At 41.2% G+C, this 18,960-nt stretch overlaps 1 protein-coding gene across 1 annotated transcript in view; it reads left to right on the forward strand.

The window, feature by feature from the left end:
• GNAQ (G protein subunit alpha q) overlaps positions 1–18,960 on the forward strand; it is a 290,132-nt gene that overhangs the window by 89,546 nt on the left and 181,626 nt on the right. Inside the window, exon 2 of the mRNA XM_027105652.1 lies at positions 13,194–13,378. Coding sequence (XP_026961453.1) covers positions 13,194–13,378 — 185 coding nt within the window. The remainder of the gene's footprint in view (positions 1–13,193; positions 13,379–18,960) is intronic.

The following is an 18,960-nucleotide window of genomic DNA, read 5'->3' on the forward strand; positions in this document are numbered from 1 at the left end:
CAGTTTTAAGTCAAGTCATTGGAATTAATATTTGAATACATAGTAAAAATAATAGGTCAGGTTTATTTCCCTGCCTCATGAGAAGTAAAATGAACGATTTTTAATGCTCTCTACTACATACAGAGAAGGAAAATAAACATAAAATCCAAAAGCTGGAGGTAGCCCTTGAGGTCTTCCAGGCCAGTTCCCCTCATCTTCAGCATTTGGAGGCCAGATGACCACGTGAGGATCGCTCCTGCTGGTGGGGCCAGCCTCGGCCGGTGCTCTTTCCACACACCTGCCTGTATAGCATCTTCTGTGGAATATGAAATGAAGTGGAAAATGGCATTTCAGGTCTGTCCTGGGCCTTTTCCTCCACTTCAGATTTAATTTGTTGCTTTCCTTGAGGGAGGGCCACACGAGCCATTCTATTCTGAGCAAGTATTTACTGGTTTGATGAGGCCTTCGGAGTGCTTTCCAGAGTGTGATGTCTGGTCATTTTCCAACCAGTGCATTTTTAAAGTATGCAGTTTATGATTATGTGTAACCTAAAAATCTGGACCACTTACTATTCATGTTTTTTATTTTCTGAAAAAATCAGTGTTAAAAGTCTGTGGGTGGATATTTATTCTGAAGGGTTCCTACTTCTTAAAATGTTATGATGATGATTTGGTATTTTTATGGTATCTTCATGCATCCCAAATAATATTCTCTAAAGAGCTGTATGTGTAGCAATATCAGCACCTTGTAAATATAAACAAATAGATAAGTGTGTGTAACTTAGACCTTAAAAAGTTTCATATTCTTTTACATGAGGAACTTTATCTCATAGGAAGTGAAATTATAGCCCCCGTGTTGCAGTCTTCTCTGACTTATCCATTAGCATAAAGACCTCAGTCATGGCTTTTGTTGAAGGCCCAGAGAATATAGGACACAAGCTGAATCTTGTATTTCATGTGTGTCCTCCACGTAAGTGCAGCAGACGTTGTAAGTGTACAAAACTGGTTCTCTTTGGAGTGAATAAGCATTTCAAACTGAACATGCTTCTCTCTGCCCAAATCTTTTCCTTTTCAGGCTTCTCTAACTAAGAATCTAGGGCGTCCATCCATCTAGTTACTCAGGCCAAAAATCTAGGAGTTCCCTCTGTTTTATCTCTTCCCCTCACCACCCATTTTTCATCCAACTCCAGACTGGATCCTGAATTTGTTCCACTTTTCTCCATCATGTCTGCTGCCATCCTGGTCCAAACTACCATTATCTTTTGCTTGGATTACTGAAATATCCTACTTGCTTGTTCTTACAATCCATTCTTTACTTAGCTTAAATCAAACCATATCACTTCCCTGGTTAAAATTCTCCAAAGCCGTCTAGTGCACTTAGAATAAAATCCAAGCTTGTTTCCTAAGATACAGCACCCTGTGTGACGTAGCCTCTGCCTTTGTAGCTGAGCTCCCATGTTCTCTCCTTCCTCTTTCCCAGTAACTGCTATACCTCGGCCACATTGCCCTCTTGTACCTGCAACATACCAGCCAAGCTTGTTCCCACTTTGACCTCTGAGTCAGCTGATTTACTGCTCGGAATGGTGTTTCCATTTTTTGCTGTTCGAATCTGGGTGTGTGTGTGTGGCTAGATCTTGAATATTCAGATATCAGCATTAAAGGTGCCTTCTTAGAAAGGCTGTCTCTGGCCTCCCAAATCAGTCACTCCTAAGTCACTCTGTATTTCGTTTTTCTTTAATTCTTCAATGCATAGCACCTGTCTCCATTGGATTTTTTTTTTAATTTATTTAATTTTGGTTGCATTGGGTTCCAGATTGCTACGCGCAGGCTCTCCCTAGTCTCAGTGAGCGGGAGCCACTCTTTGTTGCGGTGTGCGGGCGTCTCACCACGGCGGCCCCCACGCACTGCGGAGCACGGGCTCTAGGCGCGCCAGCTTCAGTAGGTGTGGCACATGGGCTCAGTAGTTGTGGCTCACGGGCTCTAGAGTGCAGGCTCAGTAGTTGTGGCACACAGGCCTAGTTGCTCCGCGGCACGTGGGGTCCTCCCGGACCAGGGCTCGAACCCGTGTCCCCTGCATTGGCAGGCGGATTCTTAACCAGTATGCCACCAGGGAAGGCCCGGATTTTTTTTTATTCATCTATCTTCTATATGTCATCTGCCACTCACACTATGTGTTCCCCTTGTGAAAACAAGGACGGTGTGTCTTATGTTCTGATACCTGCAAGAATGTATGCATTCACCCAACAGAATGCAGCATGTACCCAATAAAATGGTGAATAAAGAATTCAAGCTAAAAATATCCAAACACTATGGCTTTAAATATTGAGATACTGGAGATGATTATTTCAGTTAATTTGGGGAGTGGAGAATTAAAATCAGGGCCTAGGCTAGAATAAGGTGAGTAAGATACTGGCCTTGGATACAGAATTTAAAGCAGCTTCTCAGATGCCAGTGTGGACAGTGCAGCTCTGTGCTTTATTATAAATAAAGTAGCCTTATTTAAAATTGTGGTATTTTGTTCATCATGGATTTGGGAGGCATTAATTTTCACTTTGAAAAATACTGAATTGAATTATTCTCTTGATTAGTTTTTGCCTTTCCCCCAGCCCTGTATCAGACTATTCTGTCATTTTTCTTCTTGATTTTACACTGAAAATTATAGGCAGTATTTATTGAGTCCTTACTATGTATCAGACACTGTGCTTTACTTGGATTAACTCAGGATAGTGGTATTTACAGATAAGGAAACAGGCTTTGGGAGGCCAGGTACCTTCCCCAAGGCCACAGAGCTGTAAAGAGGAACCAGGATAGGCAGCATATGCAGAATATACAGAAGGGTAGAAACGGATTTCTGAAGTGGGAGAGATCAGGATCTAGCTACGTGGAGATAGGGTCAGATCCCACAGGTTAAGGGTCCAGTCCTACAAAACTGTTCTTCACTTCAGATGCCAATCTCAAGTCCAGGTTGTTACCTGTGCTTCTGACCAAAGGGTTATAAATTAGATGTTTCCATGACATCTGGGTTGGATTAATTTGCTTGAGCAGCTCACAGAACTCAGGAAAACATTTTACTTACTAGAGACTGTGGGTTCCTTATAAAAGAATATAACTCAGGAACAGCCAGATGGAAGAAATGCATAGGGCAAGGTAAGTGGGAAGGGGCACAGAGCTTCGATGTCCTCTCCAGAGTGTGTCACTCTCTCCAAATTTCCACGTGTTCACCAACCCGGAAGCTGTCTGAACCCTGCCCTTTTGGGTTTTTATGGAGGCTTCAGTGTATAGGTAGGAGCCATTAAACCATTGGCCACTGGTGACTGAACTCAATCTCCAATTCCTCCTCCCTTCCTCAGAGGTCAGGGGTGAGAGTGAAAGTTCCACTTCTCGATTCCTGGTTGGTTGCCCTGGTAAGCAGTCCCCATCCTTAGGCACTTTCCCAAAGTCACCTCATTAACATAACAAAACACCTCTGATGCTCCCTTTGCTTATGAAATTCCAAGGGTTTTAGGAGCTCTGTGCCAAAAACTGGGATGAAGACCAAATAATATTATTTCTTTTTTAAAATATCTTTATCGGAGTATAATTGCTTTACAAAATTGTGTTAGTTTCTGCTGTACAACAGAGTGAATCAGCTATATGCATACATATATCCCCATATCCCCTCCCTCTTGCGTCTCCCTCCCACCCTCCCTATCCCACCCCTCTAGGTGGTCACAGAGCACCGAGCTGATCTCCCTGTGCTATGCAGCAGCTTCCCACTAGCCATCCATTTTACGTTTGGTAGTGTGTATGTATGTCCATGCCACTCTCTCACTTTGTCCCAGCTTCCCCTGCCCACTCTGTGTCCTCAAGTCCATTCTCTATGTCTGTCTTTATTTCTGCCCTGCCACTAGGTTCATCAGTACCGTTTTTTTAGATTCCATATATGTGCGTTAGCATACGGTATTTACTTTTCTCTTTCTGACTTACTTCACTCTGTATGACAGAGTCCACCTCTTTATAGATAACTCAGTTTTGTTCCTTTCTATGGCTGAGTAATATTCCATTGTGTATATGTGCCACATCTTCTTTATCCATTCATCTGTCGATGGACATTTAGGTTGCTTCCATGTCTTGACTGTTGTAAATAGTGCTGCAGTGAACATTTCAGTACATGTGTCTTTCTGAATTATGGTTTTCTCAGGGTATATGCCCAGTAGTGGGATTGCTGGGTCATATGGTAGTTCTGTTTTTAGTTTTTTAAGGAACCTCCATACTGTTCTCCATAGTGGCTGTATCAGTTTACATTCCCACCAACACTGCAAGAGGGTTCCCTTTTCTCCACACCCTCTCCAGCATTTATTGTTTCTAGATTTTTTGATGATGGCCATTCTGACCTGTGTGAGGTGATACCTCATTGTGGTTTTGATTTACATTTCTCTAATGATCAGTGATGTTGAGCATCTTTTCATGTGTTTGTTGGCAATCTGTGTATGTCTTCTTTGGAGAAATATCTGTTTGGGTCTTCCGCCCATTTTTGGATTAGGTTTGTTTTTTTGTTATTGAGCTGCATGAGCTGCTTGTATATTTTGGAGATTAATCCTTTGTCAGTTGCTTCGTTTGCAAATATTTTCTTCTATTCGGAGGGTTATCTTTTCATTTTGTTTATGGTTTCCTTTGCTGTGCAAAAGCTTTAAAGAATATTATTTCTTATTACAAAACACTGTATCACAGTAATGTTGCTTTAAAAAAAAAAGTGGGGAAAGAAGTATCTGATGGATGTGTCAACTGGTACTACTATAGGATGGCCAGAGCCTTTACAACTCATTCACCTAGTTGCGTTTCTGTGATGTTTTCCTTATCACAACATTATTTATAAAAGTGAAAAATTAGAAGTACTCAAAACGTGTTGTGACAGGGGAATTGTTAAATTATCACACAGTCTTATGATAACATTTGCTTAGAAAAGGAATCTGGAAAGCAATATACCAAAATGTTCAGATTTTAGCAATTTTGAAAACTCCTCTTCTGTTTTTCTGAATTTTCTATAATAAATATTTATAACTTTTTAAGTTGGAAAAATGTTTTATAAAAAGAAAGTTTACAAGGACGTGAGATCAAGAGCCCTGGACAGACAGGAGGCCTTGGTAGCTTACAGTCCATCTTCTTCCTAATTAGTTTTCAACCAGCAGAATCCTTGAACAGGTCACTTTCCTTCCCTCCTTTGTAAAATAAGTGAGTTCAGGGCTTCTTAAACTTTTTCTCTGAAACACATCCCGAGGCAGAAGAGAGTGAACAGGCACTCCTGGAGGAGGAGAGGTCTGGGGGTGCAGGGGAGGTTGGACAGGTTGGCACAGAGTAACCTTTTTGAAGAAGTTTGGCCTGAAAATTCATGTAAACTTCCTGTTCTTCTCCAAACTATACTGATGTCAGTTTGAAATGTTTTAAATTGAGATATAATTCACATACCATAAAATCCATCATTTTAAAGTGTACGTTTTAATGGCTTTTGGTATATTCGGAAGGTGGTGCAGTCAACTGATGCTAGTTTTTCATACATGGATGTTTACAATGAACACATGATGGTAAAATGGACATTCTAAGAAAATGCTCCTGTGTGTTTGAGTAACCTTGCAAGCACCTTACCCAGGAGGGTTTTACTACTTCGAGAAGCCCAGGACTAGATAATCTCCCTCTCCCAAACATTTTCAGTAGATTGCATTTTCAATGCACTTTGCCTGTCTTTCCTTTTAAAAACAACTTAACTGGATGAGAGTTATTATTCATAGTCCTGGTTACTACTAACCTACTCATCTATTCAGTTTCCACTCACAGTTGGTGATATTAAATTCAGTTAATTTCCGTGCTGCATTTTAAAAACTGTCTAGAACCTTCTTCAGCCTTGCTGGGGGTAAAGAGTCAAGTATTCCCAACCCTTGCCCTTAAAGCACAGTCTTTAAAGGAGTGGAGGGACTTCCCTCATGGTGCAGTGGTTAAGAATCCGCCTACCAATGCAGGGGGCACGGGTTTGAGCCCTGGTCCTGGAAGATCCCACATGCCGCGGAGCAACTAAGCCTGTGTGCCACAACTACTGAGCCTGCTCTCTAGAGCCGGCGAGCCACAACTACTGAGCCCACGTGCCACAACTACTGAAGCCCATGCGCCTAGGGCCTGTGCTCCGCATCAAGAGAAGCCACCGCAATGAGGAGCCCACGCACCGCAAGGAAGAGTAGCCCCTGCTCACCACAACTAGAGAAAGCCAGCGTGCAGCAGCAAAGACCCAACGCAGCCCAAAATAAATTTAAGAAAAAAAAAGAAAATTTAAAGAAGAGGAAGTAATGGTGACTTTGGTATTAGAGCTGTTCAGTTTCACAAGCAGGCTTCCAATTTAAGTGGAGGAAAATGGGCGGGAGGCAGAATACGTGTGTTTTTAAGTATATAACCCAGAATGTGGACAACACATGGATTGCATTTTGACACAGTGTTATTAAATCACTTTTATCTCAGTGCTATTAAGTCTTTGCAGGTGTGGGTTGGTGGATGATGTGCTTGTGGGTAGAAAATTCCTCCTTGAAATTTCTGGTTCTGTTTTATCAAAGTTTATATGGAAGTAGCCCAGGTTCAGCTTTGGTGGTGCTGAGATTCCGTATTTTAGACTCTTGGCCTAAACCAATGGACCTTAAGTACACATACTTGGATTACAATTGAGCTCCTTGAGACTAGGGTTTGTTCTTAGCTGCTCTTTATCTGGGTGCTGGCCAATCAAGAGGGCAGGGGCATTTCGCCTGAGCTTTCACATTAATTAAAGGCTTCAGATGTAGACTTCTGATGGTTTGACAATATCTCCAAATACAGTCATGAAAGGCACTAGAAGGAGAAAACGAATATATTCATTGTACAGCTTTAAATACCACAGTTTTTAGAACTCTATTTGGGCATTTCTTCTTTTTCCTGGGTGGGAGCCTAGAAAAAGTGGCAGTGGTGTGGGTCTCCCTGAGCCTGTAAGAGGCCCCGAGAAGGTCTATTTTCTGACTTTCTCTCAGGATAAAGGGAATGAACCCTTGAAGTTCCTGATAGTGAAGTGTTCAGTGATTGTTTTCTAGGGGCCGTGTGTGGAAATGGGTCACACCACGTTCTTCAGGCAGTGACAGTCGTAACTGACATTTTTAGTGCGCTGAGCAGTTCTTGTGTATATGTGGATTGTGCTTCACAGCCCTTTTGATAAACGTGTAGCCCAGGAAGCCAGCTTCAATGGGAAAGAAGGAACCACTGAGTCCATGATTGCTTTCAACAGTAAATGACAATTCATTACCATTAAGAAGGTAATGTAGGGCTTCCCTGGTGGCGCAGTGGTTGAGAGTCCACCTGCCGATGCAGGGGACACGGGTTCGTGCCCCGGTCTGGGAAGATCCCACATGCCACGGAGCGGCTGGGCCCGTGAGCCATGGCCGCTGAGCCTGCGCGTCCGGAGCCTGTGCTCCGCAACGGGAGAGGCCACAACAGAGAGAGGCCCGCGTACCGCCAAAAAAAAAAAAAAAAAAGAAGGTAATGTATTATTAGATTTAAAACTGTCAGGTAGGGTGTGGGATAAGAAAGACTGTCCTATAAACAACAAGGTCCTACTGTATAGCACAGGGAACTATATTCAATGTCCGATGATAAGCCATAATGGAAAAGAATATGAAAAAGAATGTGTGTGTGTATATATATATATATCACTTTGCTGTACAGTAGAAATTAACACGTTGTAAATCAACTAAACTTCAGTAAAATAAATTTTAAAAAAACAACAACATGCTGAGCAAGAAGCCAAAAAAAAAGAAAAATTGTCCAGCTTTTAGAGATTAATTGGAGGGAACTAATTATAGGCTGCATCTTGAGAATGGGCCGAGTAATCAGTGTAAATGTATAGATGGTTAGTATGAGTAGGATATATAGAATGAACATGGATTTGTGGTAGAAGCTGTACGTGGAAATCCTCTTGTATTGAAAAGATCTTGGCAAAGCCTAAAGCATCAGATTGTGTGTGTGTGAGAGAAAGCGTGTATGTCGAATGTGCCACATATTCTAACAGCTTACAAAGTGCTGCCCTCCACAGTAGGATATTACATAAATTCATATTTGTTGTTTGGCCTGATGGAAGGACATGTGGAGTGAACTGGGATTGCTCTCTGTGGCTTATCCTGATCCAGTGGGTAGGGAAGAAAGTATCCCTCAAAATCAGTTATGCATGCTAGATGAAGTGGCCTTTTTAAATAGCATGATTTAAAAAAAAAATTTATTTATTTTTGGCTGCATTGGGTCTTCGTTGCTGCACGCAGGCTTTCTCTAGTTGCGGCGAGCGGGGGCTGCTCTTCGTTGCGGTGCGCGGGCTTCTCACTGTGGTGGCTTCTCTTGCTGTGGAGTACAGGCTCTAGGTGCACAGACTTCAGTAGTTGTGGCACACAGGCTCAGTAGTTGTGGCTTACGGGCTCTAGAGCGCAGGCTCAGTAGTTGTGGCGCATGGGCTTAGTTGCTCCACGGCATGTGGGATCTTCTTGGACCAGGGATCGAACCTGTGTCCTCTGCATTAGCAGGTGGATTCTCAACCACTGCGCCACCAGGGAAGTCCCAAATAGCATGATTCTTAAATAGTCTCATTTCTGGGTGTTTTGTTGGGCTGGGGTGAGAAAAGGCATAGTACTTAAACAAAGGTACAAATAACTTTTCTAGAGAAAATTTTCAGCCACATTTATAGAGACCAATGAAGGAGAAAAGCAGGACTTTTCTGGACTCACATCCTTGTGTGTGTGATGCTTGTTATTAAATAATATGATTGGAGATATATTCAAATTAGCAAAGACGGAGCCTCCCACTCCCTAGATTTAATGTAAGGGCTCCTTCCTAGATTTGATTTTATCAATGGCTTTGATAAGATAGTAGATTTGTATTTCTTTAGGTAAGTTAAGAGTTACTTATGCTCTCTGCTGTGAAAAGAGATTAGCCAGCACTGGATTCACAAAGCAACCTACTAGTAGAAGTCTGCTTTCTTTCATTCAGAGATAAAGAACTGTGAAGTCTCTCATTATGCTTTCCATGTGGCCTTAGGAAGCATCATTTTTATAATTTGGAACAGCTGGGGGTTTGTTTTATTGTTACAGATTTTTTTTTTTCAATTCTAATCCTGAGTAGATTTTTTAAATGTCCATTTCTGGGACTTCCCTGGTGGCTCAGTGGTTAAGAATCCGCCTGCCCACACAGGGTACACGAGTTCAAGCCCTGGCCCAGGAAGATCCCACATGCTGCGGAGCAACTAAGCCCATGCGCCACAAATACTGAGCCTGTGCTCTAGAGCCCGTGAGCCACAACTGCTGAGCCTGTGTGTCACAGCTACTGAAGCCCGCGTACCTAGAGCCCGTGCTCCACAACAAGAGAAGCCACTGCAATGAGAAGCCCGCGCACCACAACTGAGACCCAACACAGCCAAAGTATAGGGGGAAAAAACCCATTAACATGCATAAATTAAATGAAATAAAATGTCCTTTTCAAACCCTGAGAATATTGTATAAGTTTATGAAAAGAGGAGAAGAACATGAAATTTGGCTTACACATTTGTGAAGAATTGTTAATTTGTCTCCATGACAGAACTCTTTTCACGGAACAAAGAAGCTGAGTTCTTTTGCTTGGTTGATGTTTTAGTCCATACTACAGAATAATACTTTGACTACTTTTATCATTTTACCTATAACATTTGCGTTACACAGATTTTCTCTTAAGTGAAGCTTGCCTTCACTTTGAATTTGCTGCATTTATACAATAGAATCAAAGTGTGAGTATTAAATTTGTGAGTAAAATTTACCTGGGAGGGATGGCCAGTCTTGGAAGATGGTACCAAGAATCAAAATGGGTCCCTGTTAATTGAAGTAGTAGTCAGAAATTCAGAATTAGGTTTAGATGGATGAAAGTTGAGTGTAGTCAAAGCCAGGTGGAGACATTTGTAGAGTGCGGGCAGTGAAAGTTAATTACCCTGGATTTGGGCAGCCATGACCGTGGAAGTATTGCCAAACCAAAATTGGGCAGCTGAAGGCTGGGCTCGAGCTCTAGTGTTGCCAGTTACCGGCCGTGTCATCTTAGCTCAGATGCCTCACCTTTCCAAGGCCTTTTCTTTTCCACGAAATGAGGGAAAAAAAATCTGTCTCATAGAGTTTTGAAAGGATAAAATGACAGTATATTTAAAAGTGGCAAAGTATAAAGGGTTGAACACAAATTTCTTTTGGTTCCTTTATAAGAGAGAGGATATTCAGGTGGTGGAGATGACTGACTGTTTCCTCTGTCAGGATTGGAGATCAGTCTTAAAGTGTGTGTTGCGGGGAGACAGGTAGGCTCACGTGTACATACTCTGGGGGACAAGTATTAGATTTATTAGTACTTTTGGGGGCGGGTCAGGAGCGAGCCCTGGATTCTGGTTTTGGGCTCTGTCATCATGATTGGCTTCCAGAAGAGTGTTATAAGAGTGAATTAGTGACTAGAAAAAAAGCAGCAAGATTCATAGAGAAAGGGCAGAAGAAGAAGAGAGGGTACTTCCATTCCCTTGCCTTCCTGTTCCTTCATTTATTAAGCTGCCCATGCTGTCCTTTGGCTATTTCTACCTGTCAGGGTCTCAGCAGGAAACAGATGGCCTGCTCCAGCTAGGTGACTGAGAAGAGTCTTGTTCAGGGACTGTTTAAAAGGTGCTGACCAGGTGTAGGTAACCAGTGAGGGCTAATGAGTGCAGTAACCAGGGGCCAGCGAGGTGAGGGAGCAGGTACAGTCACCCAGAGGGGGCCACCCAGCAGGAGCTGTGGCCTTTTGAAGGGGACACAGCATATCTGTGGTTCCCTTGCAGGGAGCAAACTGGGGAAATAGATACACCTTCCTCATTCTCTTGCTCTCTGGTCTCTTCCTGATGTCTCCTATGGACTAAACCCAGGAAGACCGAGCACAAGAGAGCTGTTGATGTGAAATCCTTCCCAGTCAGCCTCCCGGGCCACCAAGCAAGATGGTAAAATGGAGAGAGAGGATCGCTGGGTGTATCCGAGGCAACAGGAACATGTCTTACTTTGGAGTTGATTTTTGGATTCTTTTTTGTTTCCTCCTAATCTCTCCCCATTTCATTCTTCTTGGGTCCCGTATTCCACCTATAATCGGAGTCTTCATTAGGGTGATGTCTAGGGGCTTAATTAGTGTAGATCCCAAGAGGGGCTAAGCGTTGACTGCTTTTGCCCAACACGACTTAAGTGACACACAAGCCAGTGTGGTTTAAGATTTCTTCTTTTACTTTCTTGATTTTATTTTGAGAGGGCAAGTATATAAAAGCCTCTCAGCTAGGAGGAGGCCTCTTGCTCGATTCTCTTTCCTTTTCTTTTCATACCATTAACCTCACATATTAAGATTTCTTCTTGTTTTTGGTGTGGAAAAAACTGGCAGAGATTCTGATTTGATGATTATGTCTCTAGTTGGGCCCTCAGAGCAAGCTGTTGGTTCTGGGATAAGGATAATAAACAGAGAAGCGATTTAGGTCTTTTGCTTCCATACTTTGAATTGCTCAGAAAGTAAATATACTGGTTTCTTTCTATAAATTGTTGACTAGTAATGAGAAACAAGTTTGTAGCTTTTAAAATACTTCCTGGGTTTTTTTTCCCAGTATTCATGGATGGGATTATAAGAAGTTCATTTTTAACTCCTTGGAATTAATCTTGTTGAAATGGGTTGATAGCATTCACATTGCAGTGTTAACTTCATACTTCAGGGAATTCCGGATCACTTTATTAAAAGTCATGTGAAAATGATAAAGGAAGTGTTCATTTTATATTTCAAGAAGTTGCAGATCACTTTATTAAAAGTCATATGAAAAGGATAAAGGAATCGGTGACCACTGGACAGTGGGGCCAGAAATCATCTTTCACTGTAACTGTGTGAGGCTTCTGTGTTTACCAGGACATCTGTAGTCATTTAAGAGTGCTTCTATGAAAGCTGTGATACTTATTTGAATTTTTCATGATTGTTCATAAAGATAATGAAATCCAACCACCAGAAAAACCAAACAAAATTAGGACAGATGTTGTGTTCCTAGTTTTTAGTTCTCCTTTTATACCTTTTTGTTGCTGTTGTTGTTGCTTTAATGCCTTGTTGATAGGAAATGGCAATGAGGACGCTGTAGTCATCCTGTGTGTTATTATTATATTCTTCCATGTTTAATATCCAACAAACTTTTAATTTTTTCCCCACATTGTTAGGAGAAGACAAAGACATTTATTGTTTTGGAACTTTCAAGGAAATTTGAAAGTGAGTGGGAGATACTCAGAAATGAAGTTACATACTCCCCAAACCACTTATATTTTAAAAAATGAAGTTTTTAGATTCACAGTTTCAGATTCACTATAGAAGAAATATGTTGTCATTCAGTGAAATGATCTCATGTTTCCATTTTTCCTCCTCCCCACAGGCGTTTGTAGCTTTGTTATGGATTATCCTCAGGCTTATGGTAACTGAAAAGGAATATTGAAGAAGGGAAAAATGAGAACACAAAAGAAAAAAACCCAGTAACAGTAAATTTCTGTGTCATAGTTAAGAGTAGGCAGAAGGAAGGAGAGTCACTGTGTCTTCTCTGGATTCAGTGGTTCCTTGGCATAACTCAGGTGACCAAAGCCCCCGGAAATAAATACAGTTGATACTTGCTGTCCTGAAAAATGCTAATTCTTATCTGGGTACTGTGTTCTCCACATACCCCATTTTAAAATAAGAGAAAATGTCTAGAAATTTTCAGGCATTTTTGTCTTACCACACTCTGATCAGCGTTTGTGTGAGTGTATTGTCATTTTCAGATCCAAATCCTGGCTAAATATCCCAGCCTCCTGCAATCATTTCAGACATTCTCCAGGGAAGAGAGCTTTATCAAGTGTTCATTCTGTTCAAACGGTGCTATTTTTATTGTGTTTCATATAAGATACGTGGTTACAAATCACTATCAAAATTCCATGCTGAGCGGCTTCCAAAGAGGTGACAGTGTTTTGTTCTTTTAAAGCTCATCTGCCTCTGAAATGGACTGTCACTCCTCTAATTTTGCTGAGTGCTCTCCATAGGTGGCATTTCCCCCTCTGGTGATGCCCCTCTCAGCAGGCCCTTGGAGATGTCATGTCCAAGGCCTGTTCCTAGTTTAGTTGTCTGGGAGACTGTGAGAAGGTCTCATGGTCTGATGAGCTGCTGTTGTTTCTCTTTCAGGGACAGGAGAGAGTGGCAAGAGTACGTTTATCAAGCAGATGAGAATCATCCACGGGTCGGGCTACTCGGATGAAGACAAAAGGGGCTTCACCAAGCTGGTGTATCAGAACATCTTCACGGCCATGCAGGCTATGATCAGAGCCATGGACACGCTCAAGATCCCCTACAAGTACGAGCACAATAAGGTAGGCGGAGCTCCTCCTGGGAAGAGCTGGGATGTGTGGTGGCTTTTTTAATGGACGTTTTCCATCTCATCCTACATGGGGCTTCCAATGGCTCAACAAGTTGTTTATAACTGTTTTTTTTCCTTAAGTCTTTAAAGTTATAGCTATAAAAAATTGGAGTTGTATTCTTAGTGATATCACCGAAGGACGTTTGGATATTCAACAGTAGATACGTGGATGTTTAAAATGTAGGGGCACACATTACCTTAAGAAGACAGTTTGTCAGTTCAAGACAAATTGACCCAAGTGAGGGGATTCAGATGAGAAGCAGTGGCCTTGCTTCAACCTCCCACTCTTTGTACTCCCTTGAAAAAAGAACAAAAACAGCTTAAGACCATTCTGTCCAGTTTAATTTTGGATTTCGTGACTTCCTTTCAGTAGTACCACAGGCTTAATTTTATTTGAAAATAGGCCCATCTGTCACTTCCAGTAACCTTTCAAACGTTTCTCTGGAGTTGTATTAGAGTAATGGAAACTTCTAAAATCACTTGAGAAAGGGTTAGGGGAAAAAAAAATTTAATTTTTAGCTTTTTAGAAAACAAGCAAACTTCCCCAATATTCAGCCTTTTTTCTTACTTGAAATAGAAAAAAAAAAAAAAAAAATCATTTTTTTAATTCAGGTGAAAACAATTGCTGTAATTAATCACCCTCCAAATATTATAGCTACATAATGCCCAACAAGGTTGGTGCATCTGAGGGTGTCTCCAGGTTTGAGTTTATGCTGGGAGTCTATAAGGGAAGCGGAATCTATTTGGAATTTGTAGAAATGTCTTCCTGTTAATCAATCAGTATGTCTACTGATGGATGTAGTCTTTGTTCCTTACAACTTGTAGATGCTGATCTTATAATAAGTTGGTAAAACCTCATCTTTTGTTTACAAAACATTACCTTTGCACCTACATTTATTTTAGGACCTTCAGTCAGAACTTGCATTCTCTCAGTACTCTTGATCATCTACTCTTGAGGATATTTCCATATACCAGTATCAGTGAGTACTAGGAAGAAGTTGGCATGCCCAGTGTGACTCATTAACTGAGATGTAACTCACAAACATGAATCATAGGTAAAATAAAGCAGTTCTCTGTACCTCCGCTTCTGCTACCATTTAGAAGCTTCTAAATATTCAGGTCATTTTCAAATCGGGCATTTCTTTTTGGGGGGTGGTTCTTTGAAATCAACTGGCTGCTTCTTATCTAGTTGATACCTTCACAGTTAGTTTTCTGATGGCAACGAGAGTCTCTCCACAAATAACCCTCCCTGCTTTTACTCTCAAGAGTGAAAAGATCTGGGTAGGTTCATGGGAATATGGTACCTGAGTCAGATGAGGCTGCCTGGATATGGAAGCAGTCTGAATTTAAAAGGATCAGGGTCCCCCCCTCCCCCAGCCCACCCCCCAAGAAATCTCAGTGTAACGAGTTTCTGAAATAGGTGGCATGCTTGTTTTGTTGGAATTGTAAGACTATTTTGTAGAAGGAATTTTTTAAAATGCCAGTGACTTTTCCAATCTACAGTTGGTTGATAACATGATGATCTGATGAATTCTGTCTGAGTTACCACATGTGTGGTGTAATTGATGTTTGTTTGTATATTTTACATATATACATACATATTGCCAGTTTACACATTAAAGTATAATGCCATCTCCTTAATTATACCAAAAAGTCATCTCTTTCTTGGTGCTCCAGAAGAATCCTTCAGGATCTTGCCTTGGTGTTAAATTTTCATGTGAAGATCATTCATTGTACAGACACACAGATGTAGAAGATGATGTGGAATTTATGCCCTATTCATAGAACACATTGAAGAATGCTTAATGTGTGTTATTTGAGCTCTTTGTATCAATTCTAGTTAAGCAGACTTTACTGTGTTGGATACCATTCAGTTAAAAATCAACATCATAAAACATTATAATAATACAGATTTTTCTCAGAGATCATAATTATCCTGTGAAATCTTCCCACATCTCTTGGTTACTTAACATACTGCCTAATATAGTGACTGACATCTGAATTCCTCAATACGTTTAATTCCCTTTAGTTCATAATATAAATTACGTTCACATTTGCTCCCTTTTCTCTACAACGTGTATGAATTTTAAAGCATCACCCCTTGCTTCCTCCATTAACTTCCTGAGCTCCGCTCCCTCCTTGCCTTTGTGAAAGCTTATTAAGGAAATAATGTCTGTCTCCTTCCTGTTCCACCCAACTGCCGATTCCTCCTCATTCTTCTCTGCTCCCCCTGTGGTACTAAGTGATCCCACCCTCTTGCAGAACCCATACTGGAGTATTGATAGTTGCCTAGCTTGTATTAGTTAAGATGATTTGGGTATTGATCTTATTTTCCTGACTAGTTTCTAGGCTCTTTGAAAGTAAATCTTGTGTCAGTTCCATCTTGGAATTATTCATTGTCCCTGGCGTTGTATCTTGTACACAGTAGGTGTTCAAAAGGTACTTGCTTTATGAATAGGTAAATAATTTGTAAGCTTAAACAGCTGAAAGCCTCCCCTCCTGTCCCTCACCATTGTTGAAATGATTATTCAAATCAATAGATAGCTGTTGATACATAAGGGAATAAATGCAATGGGCTGTCAGAGAGGCAGAGAAGGTTAACCAGGGCTAGGCAGAAATTTGCAGTCCAGAAAGAGGCAAGGGCCGAGCTGAGGGAGGGGCACTTTGGGGAGGAGGAATGGCTAGAGTAGATGTTCAGAAGAAGGTATGTGCATGCAGTGTATAAATTGGCCAGTTTTACTAGAACAGAATTCCTATAGAGGAGAACTGAAGAAATAAGAACCAAAGGAAAAAAAGGCTTAGAATGTGCTTCTGAAAGCTTTTGAATCCAGGCTAAGAAGTTTGAATTTTTTATTTTCTTATATTTATGATACCTACTTAATAATAATAATATTTTATGTCTTGGTTAGAACTTCCTACAGAAGTTTCTGGTTACAGTATGCTCTAATATTTTATAAATAGTTTAAAGGACTTGGTGTGCATTTTATTAGCAATTACTTGGAGGCAGTGTGTTGTGATTTGTATTATTTTGTGACCCTAAAGTTATAACATAAATAACCATTTGGTTTATTAAAAAGCTTCTTTGCACCTACTGCCACATTGGCCATAATCTACGGTAGTAGCATTAATAAAAACAAACATTTTCCAGTATTGTCCAGCCTAACTTTTGTTCTTGCTTCTAAATTCATATATTTTGTAAAGGAGAATGTAGCTTACAGATGATATGGCCCGTTCTTAACTGAGGAATTGTTCACAGTTTTGTTTGCTGTGAAATTGGTCTAGCTAGGGGACTGCCATGCTGAAATACTGGAATTTTCTTTTGCTCTTGTGTAAGTGTTACTACATTGAATTGAGAGTCTCACTAGTTAGCTGGGGGCTGGCACAGTGGTCAAGGGGAGTCCAGGCCACAACCTCTGCCCCAGGTAGTGGTGTTGCATAGCATGTCTCTTCAGGGCCCTTACTCAGTGTTCCAGGGATCTTCATTTCCAGGGGAGCTTGTAATAAATTGCAAACTTTTACCAAAAAAACAGATTAATTCCTCCCTGGGCGTGTATCCACTATCCTGTTTTTGGACTTTCTTTCCCAAACAAGTAATATTTACAAGTGAGCTGCTTGAACTCAGCCCAAGTAAGAGAATGTGTCTGAGGACTTCTTCTGAACACTGTGAGCTCGGGTTTATTTCTTTCTAAATATTACTTTGCCTTTTTCCTAAACACAAGTGTTTGATAGCTGATGTTGAAAGGGATCAAATATTTGTTGCTTAGTCAAATCAAAAGATCCATTTAAGGCTCCACTAGGTGCAAGGCATTCAATGATGAGACAGATTACTCTGTCATTTCTTACTTTCCAAAAGGTACACTTTTCATCACTATTATTTTATGCTTTCCTGTCTTATACAGGCATACTCTTCTGATTATTCTTTGGGCCTTGAAATCAGCTCAGTAAAATTTCTATGTTAACATGATAAGAACTGTCTTGAGTTACAGCTTGGGGAAATAGATCACAAGCTTTTGAACTCCTGATTTTTATGTACTTACTTCCTGTATCTGGTAGTTGGCATTCTTCCTGCTTTGCTTGTTGTTGTTGTTTCATATACACATGCCTTACTTTTTTATTCGATTGCAGATTACCTTACAGTGAGCAAGCTTCTTGTTTTATAATTTGTTATCTCCCCCACAAGAAGCCAGGAATGTTGTAGGAGGTTTTGTTCACTGAGTGAATCACTCCAGTTAGCAGGTCCTGGTGTCCCTTTACTGTTGGCTTATCATTTCTGTGAACTGTGAAATCCAGGTATTACAGCAGTTTCAACGTATTGAAAGGCCTTTGCTCCCTTTGCCAATCCCAGGAAGAGAAAAGAATCTGATGAATCTTCAAGACAGTTATTGAGTAGAACTCAGCCACATGCTAATGTTCGGTAGACACTGTCCCCTCTTCTAGCTTTTACTGTTAGACCCATAAGTCCTGATGACCAGGGCTCTTTTAGCACCTAGGCTGCAGCTGCCTTTGACCAGCCAGCCAGCAATTTCCAGGCCTGACTCCTGTGTTCCCCTCTCTCCTGGGGGTGGAGAGGTTGAGGGGACATGTTGCAACAAATACTTCTGGTCCTCCCAGAACCTTTCCAGGAAAGGACGTGTCACGGGGAAAGTACCTGGTTAAGCACATTTACAGCCTTCTGAACTTTCTCTGCTTCCTGAGAAATCTAAGCTCCCAGAAGCCATTTTTCAAAAGACAAATGTAGCCAAGATTCTGGAGGACTTGCCAACTTGTTCCTGCCTTTGATCAGTTGAACAAGAAAATTACTGTACTACATTTTTCAACATGAGGTAATTTTCTAAGAGACTGATTTCAATTTAATATTTGTCACCTGTATGATAAGCACATAATAAAGGCAGACCTTAATCAGTATATGTCGGTATCTGTGCCTCTGAAGAGTTGTTTCAGTCAAGGTTCTCTGCTTGCAAACAACAGAAGCCAACACTGGCTAACTTAAGCGGAAGAAGAATTGATGGGACTGTGAAGTCACTTGGAGAATTGAGGAGAAGCCGAAGGACTAACTCTCGGAAGCCAGGACAGGTCTGTGGAACTCATCTGAGAGAAGCATGAACTCTGACCGTTTCCAGTCTTCTGTCACCCCATTCAGGATTCAAAGTCCTGGGAAAACTTGCCTGATTTGTCTAGCCCGGCTTCCGTGCCAGCTTTGTAGACAAGGCTGGGCAATTTGATTGACAGTCCCTGAGGGAAGTCTGGGTACAGTTAGTAGAAGAAGAGGAATGATGCTGGCACAAATCACATTATCCACTGCAAAATCATACCATCAATTTAAAAACTAAAATGACACATGGATTCTCTATAGATGCAAGCCCTCCAGTTTAGCTCAGCATTCGCTAAGCCTGTGCTGAAATACAGTTTCTTTTTCTGGCATTGTTCAGGGTGGGATATCGGGGAAGGTTGGGAGGTTAGTGGTATAGCAACAGTTATAAATGAAGTGAGTAGCTGAGTTTGAGCCAAACCACTGAATAACTGAGTAACCTTGGG

This window comes from Aethalodelphis obliquidens, unplaced genomic scaffold (assembly GCF_003676395.1).
Source record: "Aethalodelphis obliquidens isolate GAN/ISIS:26980383/991018 unplaced genomic scaffold, ASM367639v1 scaffold7, whole genome shotgun sequence".
Taxonomy (NCBI): domain Eukaryota; kingdom Metazoa; phylum Chordata; class Mammalia; order Artiodactyla; family Delphinidae; genus Aethalodelphis; species Aethalodelphis obliquidens.